Genomic DNA, 15,283 nt, shown 5'->3' on the forward strand with positions numbered 1-15,283 from the left:
TACTTCTGTGTTTCTTGCCGTTGTCCTGTTGCATCCCTGCAAAATGTCTTGATTAAGTTGGGAATTCATGTTTCCGTCGATGATAGCAAGCCGTCTAGGCCCTGAGGCAGCAAAGCAGCCCCAAACCTTGATGCTCCCTCCATTATACTTTACAGTGGGGATGAAGTTTTGATGTTGGTGTGCTGTGCCTTTTTTTCTCCACACATAGTGTTGTGTGTTCCTTCCAATCAACTCAACTGTAGTTTCATCTGTCCACAGAATATTTTGCCAGTAGCGCTGTGGAACATCCAGGTGCTCTTTTGCAAACCTCAGATGTGCAGCAATGGTTTTTTTGGACAGCAGTGGCTTCTTCCGTGGTGTCCTCCCATGAACACCATTCTTGTTTAGTGTTTTACGTATCGTAGACTCGTCAACAGAGACGTTAGCATGTCCCAGAGATTTCTGTAACTCTTTAGCTGAAACTATAGGATTCTTCTTATCCTCATTGAGTATTCTGCGCTGTGTTCTTGCAGTCATCTTTGCAAGACAATCACTCCTAGGGAGAGTAGCAACAGGGCTGAACCTTCTCCATTTATAGACAATTTGCCTTACCGTAAACTAATCAACATCAAGGCTTTTAGAGATACTTTTGTAACCATTTCCTGCTTTATGCAAGTCAACAATTCTTAATCTTAGGTATTTTGAGATCTCTTTTCTTCCAGGGATGGTTCACATCAGGCAATGCTCCTTGTGAATAACAAACTCACATTTTGTGAGTGTTTTTGAAAAGGGCAAGGCAGCTCTAACCAACATCTCCAATCTCGTCTCATTGATTGGACTCGAGGTTAGCTGACTCCTGACTCCAATTAGCTTTTGGAGAAGTCATTAGCCTAGGGGTTCACATACTTTTTCCAACCTACCTGCACGTTTAAATTATGTATTCAATATAGACACGAAAAATACAATAATTTGTGTGTTATTAGTTTAAGCACACAGTGTTTGTCTATTGCTGTGACTTAGATGAAGATCAGATCAAATTTGATGACCAATTTATGCAGAAATTAAGGAAATTCCAAAGGGTTCACATACTTTTTCTTGCCACTGTATATATACTGTATGCCATAATTATACCACATTATACACATAAATATACCCCATATTAATCAATCTCCATGTGTGACAAATTAAACCCTGAATGAAAAATATTGATTTATTTTGCAATCTAACAAACTGCAGCTATAAAACCGTTTTGACCTATTTCCATAAAGTAAGTAAGCCTCTGAGATTGAGGTAAGGATGCAGCATAGTCATGGTATGCAAGCAATATTATAAGTCACCCAATAACTTCTTGCAGAAAGTGGCCCTACTTTCCAACTCATATTTCAGGACAAGTCTACTCTGAAAAATGTTGCTTCATTCATAAGTACATTTGTCTATTCTAGAGGATATTCAAATGAAAGCAGTTAATTTTACATTTTAGCTTCCAACTAATCAACAATTATGGTGATGCATGTGAGGTTATGTTTAAAATTGTTCTTAAGTAAAGTAAACCTACGACTGTGCCAAGCAACTATTGCGAAATAAATATTATAGTATAATTATATTATTCACACTCTGGAAGGATTTCTATGCCTTATTTGTTAGCATATGGAACCGTGTTACTGAAGGACGTCTATGGCATGTCTCCTCTCAGAAACGAGATGTTGAGAAGGATCAGAGAATGCACACAGCTCAACCAGGAGTATCAGCTGTGCTTCCAGAGGGTGCGAGAGAAGCTTCGGGACAACCCCAACGACAAGCAGTTTGAGTTCAGGTAAACAAAACAAAAAAGTAGACGAGCTGGAGAATATAGACCCGGGTCAATTACCTATGCTTTTATTTTCCTATTCTCAGTTACATGTAAAAAACAGTTTTTTTAACCAATAAAATAGTTCAAAAACGAATTGAGTGCATCTCAAATAAACACTTCATCTGTGTCACTGCAGTGAGAATTACATCTTCGGCAAATTCGACACATTCTGCAAGCGCCTGGAGAAGATTGCAGACATGGCCTCCATTTTGGAGGACCTCGCATCTCTGCAACACATGAAAGTGGAGGGGATTGAGAAGATCTTTGTTCGCTATCAGACCATTGTGACCACCACCAAGTCCAAGACCTACAATGTGCTTGACCACCGCAAGTTGGAGGTGCTATTTTATTTTATTTATATATTTTACCTATATTTTACCAGGCAGGTCCAGAAACATTGCATTTACAATGATTGCCTGGCAAGAGACATAAAGCCTACTGTGGGGCAGGGGGTGGGGATACAAATAAAACACAGACGGAAGACACTTGGCAACAGTACAGATACATCACCAGACAGTGGAAGCAAAGCACATCACAACAAGAAAGGCATCGCCGCACGACATGAAGAGAGTCCTATGGCAACAAGCACCATGGCACAAACAATGTTAAGGGGAGGCAACAGAACATGAGAAAACAACAAAGTGTCAGACCACAATACAAGTAGCATAGCACTACTGAATAGCCAAATGGACAGATAGAGGCAACAAATAATAGCAGCGCAAGCAGCCAGTCAGAAAACAGTGAGAGTGTCCATGATTGAGTCCTTAATATCAAATGTATGATGAAGTGCTGGTTGTAAAAACAGACGATAATCTGGCTATTACAACTGCCATAACTCCATGAAATTGTAATATAATGGTTTCTGTGAGGGTTTTAAGTTGATCAAAAGTGTTGTATTGAATTGCCTCTGAATTGTATGAGTGCTACAGATCCTGCTCTTTGCTCAGTTTGACAGTGACTACACAGAGTTCAAGTTCCAGATCCAAGGACTCTTCCAGTCTCTCCAGTCATTGCTAGTGGCCTGGTTTGAGCAGTCACTAACCGTGAGTTCTCACTGATCCAAAAGTCTCTATGACATCTAAGGGTACCAACTAATCTCGAATTGTAAAGCATGTTTCTATGATGATTCGTCACCTTTCACCTCGCTGAATTCTTTCTCTACCATTAGACTGAGCGAATGCTTGACCTCCTCTCCAAGTTTGAGAATGGCGTCGGTAAGCAGCTGGACCTCACAGACAGATACATGGCAGTACTGCAGCGCTATAGCCGAGACCTGGAGCTTGTCAGGAAGATCTATCAAAAGCAGAAGGACAACCCTCCCATTCCGCGAAACATGCCTCCTGTGAGTCCATGTAGTCCAACTTTTCGTAAATGTGCCGCACATAGAAAATTGGTAGCATTTCATGATAAAAGCATGATGAATTATGTGTTTTTCTTCCAGCATTCAACTTACACATTCACTGTTTTGTTATAGAATAATGTACTTAGCCCTCTGTGGTCACTGCAAAATACATTTCACACATTTGCTGGCTGCCCACAGAGCTATGCAGCACTTCCTCAGTTAAATTTGATGTGGGGTGACTATGGTGTTAATGTCAAAGCCTGTATGAAAGAGGATCTAAAGTAGGGCTCTACAACCCTGTTCCTGGAGAGCAACCGTCCAGTATATTTTTCACATCTGATTATAATAACTAGCTGGTTGATAAGATGAATCCGGTTAGAACCAACCCGGGTTGGAGTGAAAACCTACAGGAGGGTAGCTCTTCAGGAACAGGGTTGGAGAGCCCTGATATAATGCATTTATCCCTTTTCAGACATTTAAGGCATACTAAACATACAGTGTGAAGAACATGGACAGCACATACAGAATGTCAAGAGTCTTTTTGGTCTTCATAGGTTTTAAAATGCTTCTCTCTCTGGCAGGTTGCAGGGAAGATTATGTGGTCGCGGCAACTATTCCGAAAGATTGAGTTACCTATGTCTATCCTGAAAAACAAAATGGACATTCTAAAGGTAGTCTTTTACAATTTCAACAACATTTCCTCAATTGTTTTGTTTGATATGTAACCCTAAATGAGGTAGATGTGATACTTTGGGTTGACACTTTTCAAACTTTGTGTCTTCTGAATTCATACTTTTGTGTGGGAAATTAAATATAATGTGACATCAATGAAATGTGATATCTACAGTAACTAATTTGTATGGTCCCCAAAGAAAAATATGGTTTCATTTATACTCTCATTATATTTAGAATGCATGCCCAGTACATTGCTTCATTCTGAGCAGTATGCTAGTGTAGATATTGTTACAGAGACTCATGCTTCTCTTTTTGTCTGGCAGACCCCTGAGATGAGGAAGGTGATCAGAAGCTATAACAAAATGGCCGCCGTTCTCCTTGAGTTCGAGCTCCTGTACCACAGAGGCTGGAGCCAAGCCGTGGAGATGGGCCGTCACGGCCTGAATGCATCGCTGCTCGTCAGAGACCCAGAAACAAAGGTTCTGCCCATTCCAAAGTGCCGCTAATGTCGACATTATATTCAGATAATGGCCTTTTCCTTAGAGGCCAAAGCTATAGAACTAAGCAACACCTTGCATTATTTTTCATAATGTTAGCATTCTATAAGTGTGTGTTGTGCAAATTTGAGATTTCATTAACATTTTCGTCATTTAGCAGACGCTCTTATTCTTAGCGACTTACAGGAGCAATTAGGGTTAAGTGCCTTGCTCAAGGACACATTGGCAGATTTTTCACATAGTTGGCTCGTGGATTCGAACCTGCAACCTTTCCTTTATTTGCCCAACGCTCTTAACCGCTAGGCCTACACTCTCCGATTTCACTCTGTTAACTCACCCTTCAATATTGTGATTCTTGCTTGCCCAGAAGATATATGTTAATCTTGACTCCTTGGTCCTGGAGGTTCTGCATGAGGCTAAGTGCATGCATAAGCTTGGCATCGCAGTCCCAACTGTGATCCTGAATATGTGTGCCAAAGAAGTCGAGCTGAAGGCCCAGCAAAACAGGTGAGATATTATTGATTGAATCAAGTGTTTCAGTAATCAGTAAAGTGTTGAACTAAACCAAAACACCCTGTATCTCCCAGGACCAGGTTTGGTGACCAGGTGTTGACTATGGGTCTAATGTACAATACATGTCTATTTTTTACAACAGTTGAAGCAAAAATGCACATGGTATCATAGAGGATGTTTTAATAGTGAAATCCCTTTGTCCCAGGCTACAGGAAATGCTGCAGGACTTTGAAGCAGTCTTATCCAGGATCCCTCCCATCCTCCTCCCCCTGATGCAGCCCTTCATCAGACACGTGGAGAACTCTCTCTCCCCAGGGCTCACTACTCTCTCCTGGACATCACTCAACACTGACAGATGTGAGAGTAGTTTACTGGTAAAATTCGACAGGGTTCTCCTATTCAAGTCCTGGAGACGGTTGTATAGTATGTGTGCAGGCGTTAGTTCCAACCCTGTGGTAATACACCTCGTTCAGCTAATCATAACCCATAAGGAGGATTATGTTTGGGTTAAATATCTGAATCAGGTGTGTTACTGCAGGGCTGGATTTAAGCATTGAATCTGGGATTGTGTTCTTTCAGTAATATTCAGACTTAACCAAACAGACTGTCCTTTTCTTGTAGTCATAGAGAATGTATATGGAGTACTGCAAGAACTGGAGCAAGTTGCAAAGGTTGCCATGGATACACTGGAGTGTCGCATCGAGAGAATCCTACAGGCCATGTCGTCCACTGCCCTGCTGGTGCTGCCCGAGGATATGCCCGTTTCATCCCAAAACTTTCATAGCCAGGCTGAGGACACTGTGAGGTCTGCTGGGAAGGCACTGAGCATGTGAGTGTTGACTGAGCTCTACAAATTATACAGAAAGGTCAATTATGCCTATGTTTGTTTAGTCCAATATGTGACATCTTAGTGTCATTACATGGTTTGTTATGGACTTGCAAAAAGTGACCAACAGACAAAGGAAAATAAAGGATTGGTGTTTTCAGAGTAATCGTCTCTCTATTACCATTACCAAGAACAGCATCATTGATCAAATCATCAGGGTATCATTGTTTGAAACGTTTGCTCAGTTTCTCTTCAGCTCTTTATCTTGATTTCACTGCAGCCAAAGTAAACAAGTAGAAATGTCTATGTACGAGATGACTGACGAGCTGAAAAAGAGGATGACGCCAGCAGAAGTAGTCAACCTAAAGGTGGGTTAGTGTGACTGACTCGGGGAACAGCGCAAGTTTTCAGGTCTCAGGACAAAGTTACTTTTCACACAAGTGTGGTTCAAGAAGCCACCTCTGTTACATTAGCAGTAAACGCACAACTACACCTGTCAACAATGATAGAGCCTTTGTGTAACGCCTCAATGTTCTCTGATTCAGGGGTCTCTCCAGTGTCTACACCCGGATGCTAAACAGAAGACACGCTGCCAGTTGTGTCTAGCCTGTTGCTTTTACAACCTGATGGCTCAGCTGTGCCAGAGGAACACAGAGGCCCTGGTCAAAGGTGAGATTTCCAATTGTTCTTTTACCTATGTGAGGTCATCGGGGTTGGGATCAAACCAAGACATTAATTCAAATGCAATAATTCAATGAAAACAATACACATTGGCAATAATAGTTAGTTGCTTTTGACTGAGTACCAAAACTGCCCCAAACTGACGTATGTTTTCCTATAATCATTTACATTTTCATAGCTACAAGGTCATCCCTTGATTCTCTGAGGCGAAGGCTTCATGTGGCGAGTTCCAAGTACCAGTCGTCCTCGTACCTGAGTCGACCACAGGTCCAGGTTCCTCTCTTCGAGGCCTCTATTCAGCTGGCCATTCCCAACATCGTCCTCAAGCCCAGTCTAGAGGACATCCAGGTACTCCTTGACACATTTAAAGAAATAGTCCAAAGTCAAAGTTTATTGGCAAATTGGATAGAAAAGATTAATGGAAATTCTATATATTTAAGTCTATTTTATGTTATGAATATACACATTAGTGTGTTTATTGCTATCTCTTCAATATTCAATTATTTTCCACTGATAAATCACATAGTATGGTGGCATTGTCCTCTGTCTTTGTCCCTTGCTTGTGTCTCACAGAGTACTGTCAACAAAGTTGTGAGCATTGTGCTGTCTATGGCTACAGACATCCCACTATGGACATTTTCCCATCTACATCACACGCAGCTTCAGGTAGGCTTGCTATCTGGTCGATATATCTGCTGCTTATTACGTCTGCTGTGTTGCCTTGGACTTTTCTGCTCTAACCCACTGTCAATATTTCTTATTGTTCTATATTTGATGAATTGGTACCTTTTCTCCATATAGTGTGTTTTATTTATTTTTAGTGGTATTGTGTGTTGTCCTGTTCACTGTTGGCCAGGTTGTATTGTAAATGAGAATTGGTTCTCAATTGACTTATCTGGTTAAACAAAGGTGGAATAAATAAATCAAAGAAATAAACTAAAGATTTCTGAATGGTATTACTATCATGTTTTCACTTATAATTATTCCTACCTTAAATATTGTTGAGAAATTGAATGTAAGAAGTGATCCAAATTGGGGTCTTTCCCTGTGCCCCTCCCCAGGCAGAGCAGGCTGCAGTCAGGGACGCTGGGGACGACGGCCCCCTGACCAAACAGCTGGTCCTCAAGCCCCTGGACCGGCAGCTGGCCGAGCACAAGGACGTCACCAAGGCCGTCATCCAGCTGGGTTCCATCGTGTCCTCCCTCAGGACCGAGGCCGGGGATGTACTGCAGGAGTTCCATCACTTCTCCACCCTGTGGAATCAGGTCTGCTGGGCTGGAAATGTTAGCGATACATAAAAGAATGCTGGTGGCATCATCTTTGAATGATCCATTAGTATTCAAGTTTTACCAGAGCCAGGATGTACTAAGCCAAGAATGAAAGAGAGAAAGACTCTATGTCGATGAATTGATGTACTGTATACAATGATTTGATATGATTTGATCATATTTGACCGTTCGGATCTATATAACATGACTCGTATTGTTCTCCCCAGGACCCAGAGGAAGAAGTGAAAACCTTCCTGGAGACCAGTCCATCCCTCCCAGCGTTCAGCACTCAGATTTCCTCCTACTCTGTTAGTGACATTCACTCATTGTTTTACATATTGGATGGTTGTCATTAGATTTTGATCGGTTTGATGTGTTACTTGCTCACCTCATGCAGAAAATGGAAGCTCAGATTGACAGCTTGCCAGCCTCCTGCACTGTGGGTTCAGTCCTGTTCCACACAGAACACCTTAAGCTCTCCCTGACCCAGGAGTGCCGTGCCTGGAAACGGGCCTTTGGATCTGCGCTGAACAGCCAGGCCTCAGCCGACATGGCCGACATCTACTCCTTTGTGGACGGCCTGACCAAGAGGCTCCAGAGGCCCGTCGAAGACCTGGAGGACGTTAGGGGAGCCATGGCCTCTCTCCGAGAGGTCAGAGAGGCAGAGATCCGTATAGACGCCACCATCGGCCCCGTGGAGGAGTCGTTTGCCCTGCTCAACCGCCACGAGTTGATCTTCAGCGACGGGAACGCAGAGAAGGTGGACGGGCTGACGTACGCCTGGAGGAACCTCAATGCAATGGTGGGTGGAAAATGTCATGTATTTCACGTCACATTTTCTCACCTGACATTTTATTGTTCCTCTATTCACTTGTCTTGTGTGGAGTTTCTGATGCCAAACATTCTCTTGTCCTGTGTGGAGTTTCTGATGCCAAACATTCTCTTGTCCCGTGTGGAGTTTCTGATGCCAAACATTCTCTTGTCCTGTGTGGAGTTTCTGATGCCAAACATTCTCTTGAGCTCTGCTTGACTTGTCAATCACCTTGTAACCCACTGAGGCAAAATATAAGAAAAGGAATGTGGAATTTGATTAAGTTTAAGACTCACGTACATCGACTGTGGTAGTTGTTGCAGCCAACCAAGACATATATTCTGTACATGTGGCAGTAGAGGGCAGCAAACCACTGAGTATGTGACGAACATGCTCTTCTTGCTCTCTCTCAAGTATGAGTCAAAGATGGTGGATAAATGAAGACCGTTTACCATTTTTATTTATGTCACGGTTCCTGTCTGCTTTAAGGCCCAGTGCAGTCAAAAACATGATTTTCCTGTGTTATATATATATATTTACACACCATGCGGTTGGAATAATACTGTGGAATTGTGAGAATTATGATAATGCCGTTTTAGTGTGAGAGCTGTTTGAAAAGACCGCCTGAAATGCCCACCTCTTTTAGTGGGATGGATTTTTGGCCTGCCTGGTGACCAGGCAGTAAATTAGTTAGACTAAAAATAAAGACTTCCAAACCTCTGCCAGCTTGACCATTTTCATTGAAAACAATCACAGTAAGGTATTTCATTGTTACCCAGAAATGATTTGATATTGAGATATAAACAGCTGCATTGGACCTTTAAGGGCTGGCTCTCCCATAGGCACCAATGCTTTAGCAGCTTGATCTGGTCTGCTTAGTTCATTAACTGTAAATTAATCAGAAAAAAGGAGCAAGTGAGATGTTTCACTTCCTCTTCCATCTCTGTTTGAGCTGTGCTCTGTATCTGAAACCAAAACAATGTCCATCAAAAGGTGATGGAAACCCAAAACACCCTGGTGAAGATTCAACCTGCCATGAAGGCAGACCTACTGTCAGGGGTAGAGACCTTCCAGAACTCTGTCCAGACCTACTACTCAGATTATGACAAAAGGTAGAATACAGTTATATTTTCCATTCAGACATTTTGCTCAATAGTTGATAGATTCCTGTAATCCACATGCTTTATGTTCATCAAGTGGCCCTGGAGTTGAGGGGTTGACCCCAGATGAAGCCAGCGACAGACTGCAGAGCTTCCAGGCCCAGTTCAATGAGCTGTGGAGAAAATATGTTACCTACTCTGGAGGGGAGGAGCTATTCGGCCTCTCAGTTAACGGTGACTATTCTCACATTTATATCCACATTGAAATACACTGTTTCCTGGACCCATATTTTACATATCCTTGGACTTCAAAACACTTTCAATGGAGATTCAGGACTTGGCTAATATGGCTAATATCTCTCATTAACAGATTATCCCGATCTTCAGAGAATTAAAAGAGAGCTGGGTCTTTTGTCAAAACTTTACACACTCTACAACTCTGTCACTGAAAGTGTCACTAGTTACTATGATATCCAATGGGCCGACCTAAACATAGACAAGATCAACAATGAACTTCAGGATTTCCAGAACAGGTAGAATCCCATGGACTGTGATATATACATGTCAATATGCTGTATTGGAAAATAATCTAAACGATAGATAAATTAAAATTGAGTTGCTGACTAATCCTTGTGAACATTATGATTACTCTATTTTTCCACTTTCCATAAGAATCCGGAAACTTCCCAAGGCGTTGAAGGAGTGGCAAGCCTTTAGTGACCTGAAGAAGACAATCGATGACTTCAACGAGACGTGCCCCCTACTTTACATGATGGCTAACAAGGTGAAACAATACCTTTAATTTAATCATCTACAACTCATATTGCTTTTCCTGGCGTTTGTCCCTTTCAATCCCCTCTCCCTTTCAGGCGATGATGTCCAGGCATTGGAGCCGCCTGAGTGACCTCACAGGTCACATCTTCGAGGTGGAGTCGGAGAGCTTTGCCCTCAGAAACATCATGGAGGCACCACTGCTCAAATACAAAGAGGATATTGAGGTACTATGTCACCAAATCCCCTCACCAAAATGGGCAAACAATATACTTGTAAAATAAAAGTAGGTGTGCTGTGTTTATCTGGACAGGATGTGTGCATCAGCGCCGTGAAGGAGAGGGACATCGAGGCCAAACTGAAAGACGTAGTGGCAGAGTGGAGCAGCCACACGCTCACCTTCGCCCCCTTCAGGAACCGGGGGGAGCTGCTACTGAAGGGTACTGACACTGCAGAGAAGGTGGCCCTCATGGAGGACAGTCTGATGGTGCTGGCCTCGCTCATGAGCAACCGGTAGGTACCACCACATCCTCATGTCTGATTTGATCGACTGGATTTCGAACCCAGGTACCACAATATTAGTAATCAGACATGAATTCAGAATTGAATTCAATGTTTACTGTATCTCTTCTAGTTGACCATACAGATAGTTGTCGATAGCGGCAGGTAGCCTAGAAGTTGAGATGCAGGCAGCGTAGCGGTTTGAGAATTGGGCCAGTAACCGAAAGGTCGCTATTTTGAAATCCTGACACGACAAGGTGAAAAATCTATCTGTGCCCTTGAGCAAGGCATTTAACCCTAATTGCGTCATGGTCACTGTTGATAATGGCAGACTACTTTTCCAGGTATAATGCCCCATTCAAGCCTTCCATCCAGCAGTGGGTGCTGAAGCTGTCTAACACCACTGAGGTCATAGAGAAATGGTTGACGGTTCAGAACCTGTGGATCTACCTGGAGGCCGTATTTGTCGGAGGGGATATCGCTAAGCAGCTGCCCCAGGTCAGAACAAGCTGAACCATGCTCTGTTTACCTGTTGATTCACTATTGTTTCACTTGAATGTAGATTCAATTGGAACTTAGTGTGGATTCCAGGCTATTCAAGTAAGGATATGGCCACTAAATCTGTCCCATATAGGAAGCCAAGAGGTTCCAGAACATCGACAAGTCCTGGCAGAAGATCATGCAGCGTGCCCACGAGGTGACAGGTGTGGTGCAGTGCTGTGTGGGGGACGAGATCCTCAGCCAGCTGTTGCCCCATCTTCTGGAGCAGCTGGAGGTGTGTCAGAAGTCCCTGAGCGGGTACCTGGAGAAGAAGAGGCTTGTGTTCCCTCGGTTCTTCTTTGTCTCTGACCCTGCTCTACTGGAGATCCTGGGACAGGCCTCAGACTCCCACACCATACAGGTACTGGACTGGTCAAACTAAAAACATTCTATGGCTGGGTTACGTTAGGGCAATATTTTCTTCTACTGTACTGTTTCTCCATGTCTGGTATGGCCAGAGATACCATTGATACACGACCATGCCAAAAGTATGTGGACAGCTTCTCATTGAACAGCTCAATCCAAAATCATGGCCATTAATATGGAGTTAGTTTCCCCTTTGCTTCTATAACAGCCTCCACTCTTCTGGGAAGGCTTTCCACTAGATGTTGAAACATTGCTGCAGGGACTTGCTACCATTAATCCACAATAGCATTAGTGTGGTCGGGCACTGATTTTGGGTGATTAGGCCTTGCTCGCAGTCGGCGTTCCAATTAGTCTCAAAAATGTTCGATGGAGTTGAAGTCAAGGCTCTGTGCAGGCCAGACAATTTCTTCCACACCGATCTTGACAAACCATTTCTGTATGGACCTCACTTTGTGCACGGGGGCATTATCATGCTGAAACAGGAAAGGGCCTTCCCCAAACTGTTGCCGCAAAGTTAGAAGCACAGAATCGTCTAGAATGTCATTGTATGCAGCGTTATATGTAGCGTTATGATTTCACTTCACTGGAGCTAAGGGGCCTATCCCGATCCATGAAAAACAGCCCCAGACCATTATTCCTCCTCCATCAAACTTTACAGTTGGCACTATGCATTAGGGCAGGTAGCGTTCTCCTGGCATCTGCCAAACCCAGATTTGTCTGTCGGGCTGCCAGATGGTGAAGCGTGATTAATCACTCCAGAGAATGCGTTTCCACAGCTCCAGAGTCCAATGGTGGCAAATCCCTCCCATTTTAGACACAATTGCTCAGTATGGCAAGTTTTCAGGTTATAAGATGCTCGGACATGGAAACCCATTTCATGAAGCTTTCGGCAAACAGTTATTGTGTTGACGTTGCTTCTGGAGGCAGTTTGGAACTCGGTAATGAGTGTTGCTACAGAGGACAGATGATTTGTGCACGCTTCAGCACTCAGTGGTCCCATAGCACTTCGCGGCTGAGCTGTTGTTGCTCCTAGACATTTTCTCTTCACAATAACATCACTTACAGTAGATCGTGGCAGCTCTTGCAGGGCAGAAATGTAACTAACTGACTTGTTGAAAAGGTGGCATCCTTTGACGGTGCCACGTTGAATGTCACTGAGGGGCAGCAGGTAGCCTGGCCGTTAGGAGCGTTGGGCCAATAACCGAAAGGTAGCTGGATCGAATCCCTGAGCTGACATGGTAAAAATCTTTCGTTCTGTCCCTGAGCAAATCAGTTAACCCACTGTTCCACAGGCGCTGATGATGTGGATGTTGAGTAAGGCAGCCCCCCCTCGCATCTCTCTGTTTGAGGGGTTGGGTTAAATGCGGAAGACACATTTCAGTTGAATTCATTCAGTTGTATAACTGACTAGGTATCCTCCTTGCCTTCTTCAGTAAGGCCATTCTTCTGCCAATATTTGTCTATGGAGATTGCATGGCTGTGTGCTTGATTTTATACACCTGTCAGCAACGGGTGTGGCTGCTATAGCCGGAACCACTCATTTGAAGGGGTGTCCACATGTATTAATTGCTTGGTGTTTTAACTATTGTCTCAATGTGTAACTGTGCAGTCTACATTATGTTTTTTGACTGCATAAAATGAAATCAATCAAAATCAATGAAATGTAGTGAGTTTCTAGTTCTATCATTTGTCGTTATCACAAATTAAACCTCTCTCAAACTATAACTTGTCATCTCCTTTGGGTACAGGCTCATCTGCTGAGTCTTTTCGACAATGTGAACTGTGTGGTTTTCCATGATAAGAACTATGACCAGATCCTAAGCTTCCAGTCCCAGGAAGGAGAGACAGTAGAATTGTCCGAACCTGTTTTGGCTCAGGTACACTTAACCTACTGTACACTCTGCTGAGTTGAAGGCAATGCTCCTCAATGCATGACTCACATTTGGCATTGGTGTTCTGATACATTTCAATACAAAATTGAAGTTTCTTATTCCCATAATAAAAAGCCATTCTGCTTTGATTCCTGATCATCCATCTACTTTATATGTTCAGTGGTAGACTAATCATGAGGCGCAGATCCATTACTGAACATTGTCCTCTGATGGTGTCCGATAGGGAAATGTAGAAGCCTGGCTGGGGCTCTTGCTGGACAGAGTGAGGAAGACCATCCATGGCATTATCCGGCAGGCTCACATGTCCATCAGTGACGCAGGACTAAAGCTGGTGGAGTTCCAGTCTGTGTTCCCAGCCCAGGTGGGTCTGCTGGGCATCCAGATGATCTGGACCAGGGATGCAGAGGAAGCACTGGGGTTCAGCAAGGGAGACAAAAAGGTAACAGTCTGTGCATTCAAATACTGTACATGTAAGATACTTGCAAGTATTTGAGGTGTGCTTGATTTTGCTTGGAGCTTCCACTTTTGGGACCATTCCATTGGTGCTATTATACTGGGTAAAGTTTATATTGTAGAATGTGGTTATACTGTACCTGAAAGGGAATTGTATTTTTATTTATTTTTTAACCTTTATTTAACTAGGAAAGTCAGTTAAGAACTAATTCTTATTTACAATGACGGCCTACCCTGGCCGAACCTTAACCCGAACGACGCTGGGCCAATTGTGCACCGCCCTATGGGACTCCCAATCACGGCCGGTTGTAATACAGCCTGGAATCAAACCAGGGTCTGTAGTGACGCCTCTAGCACTGAGATGCAGTGCCTTAGACCTCTGCACCACTCGGGAGCCGGAATCTTCACCTCTAGACAAGAAGTAGCTTTATTTCTAAAATTTGATTTTGTGGATACATTGTTGAATAAATTATTTTGTGTTTTCTTTTTACTTCTTGACTTGATTGCACAGGTCATGCAAACTACCAATCAAAAGTTTGGGGATATCCTGAATGAGCTGATTGATATGACCACTCAAGACTTGACCAGGAATGAACGCACCAAGTATGAGACTCTGATAACCATCCATGTGCATCAGAAAGACATATTCGACGACCTGGTGAGCATACCCTTCGCATTGTTTCAAAGACTTTTCCCCAACCACATACAAGTTGATGTATTAACTTTCTTAGAAGCCTTATAGTATTTTTAGCAAAAGTACAGCAATAGTAAGATATTGGAATGCCATCTTTTTTTTTTCAATGCAACATTTATACAACCTATTTTTCAGTAAGAAAGGGGGCACATTTTTCATGAATAACCTCTAGAATATTCATTGGGCATTTCGTAAGGTATCTTCTAAAGCTTTGCATGAGTCTCCATCAGGTTGTACTATATAAACGTAATCCATGACTAAATCCACATCCCAATATCACTCAGGTGCGAATGAACATCCGATCGACATTAGACTTTGAGTGGCAGAAGCAATCCCGCTTCTACTTCATCGAGGACAAGGACAGATGTATAATCCAGATCACTGACGTGGAGTTTAGCTACTGCAATGAGTATCTGGGCTGTACGGACAGACTGGTCATCACCCCTCTCACTGACAGGTCTTTAATAATTACACTAATGGTATTCTATCTACTCTGAAACTCCTGCTTGTATTATAGTGTTATTG

General features: G+C 43.0%; 1 protein-coding gene across 1 annotated transcript in view; it reads left to right on the forward strand.

Moving 5' to 3' along the window:
* The window catches only part of dnah5l (dynein, axonemal, heavy chain 5 like), a 93,559-nt gene that overhangs the window by 40,173 nt on the left and 38,103 nt on the right, over window positions 1-15,283 (forward strand). The window contains exons 13-40 of the mRNA XM_064941449.1: window positions 1,673-1,792; window positions 1,965-2,166; window positions 2,776-2,871; window positions 2,997-3,170; window positions 3,752-3,841; window positions 4,169-4,324; window positions 4,710-4,849; window positions 5,061-5,212; window positions 5,477-5,684; window positions 5,962-6,049; window positions 6,227-6,350; window positions 6,541-6,710; window positions 6,936-7,028; window positions 7,424-7,627; window positions 7,858-7,938; window positions 8,028-8,432; window positions 9,435-9,553; window positions 9,639-9,775; window positions 9,912-10,074; window positions 10,214-10,325; window positions 10,411-10,539; window positions 10,626-10,825; window positions 11,158-11,311; window positions 11,448-11,714; window positions 13,468-13,596; window positions 13,835-14,050; window positions 14,576-14,722; window positions 15,043-15,215. Of these exons, the coding sequence (XP_064797521.1) occupies window positions 1,673-1,792; window positions 1,965-2,166; window positions 2,776-2,871; window positions 2,997-3,170; window positions 3,752-3,841; window positions 4,169-4,324; window positions 4,710-4,849; window positions 5,061-5,212; window positions 5,477-5,684; window positions 5,962-6,049; window positions 6,227-6,350; window positions 6,541-6,710; window positions 6,936-7,028; window positions 7,424-7,627; window positions 7,858-7,938; window positions 8,028-8,432; window positions 9,435-9,553; window positions 9,639-9,775; window positions 9,912-10,074; window positions 10,214-10,325; window positions 10,411-10,539; window positions 10,626-10,825; window positions 11,158-11,311; window positions 11,448-11,714; window positions 13,468-13,596; window positions 13,835-14,050; window positions 14,576-14,722; window positions 15,043-15,215 (4,449 nt within the window). The remainder of the gene's footprint in view (window positions 1-1,672; window positions 1,793-1,964; window positions 2,167-2,775; window positions 2,872-2,996; window positions 3,171-3,751; window positions 3,842-4,168; window positions 4,325-4,709; window positions 4,850-5,060; window positions 5,213-5,476; window positions 5,685-5,961; window positions 6,050-6,226; window positions 6,351-6,540; window positions 6,711-6,935; window positions 7,029-7,423; window positions 7,628-7,857; window positions 7,939-8,027; window positions 8,433-9,434; window positions 9,554-9,638; window positions 9,776-9,911; window positions 10,075-10,213; window positions 10,326-10,410; window positions 10,540-10,625; window positions 10,826-11,157; window positions 11,312-11,447; window positions 11,715-13,467; window positions 13,597-13,834; window positions 14,051-14,575; window positions 14,723-15,042; window positions 15,216-15,283) is intronic.

Source organism: Oncorhynchus masou, chromosome 28 (assembly GCF_036934945.1).
Source record: "Oncorhynchus masou masou isolate Uvic2021 chromosome 28, UVic_Omas_1.1, whole genome shotgun sequence".
NCBI classification, from domain to species: domain Eukaryota; kingdom Metazoa; phylum Chordata; class Actinopteri; order Salmoniformes; family Salmonidae; genus Oncorhynchus; species Oncorhynchus masou.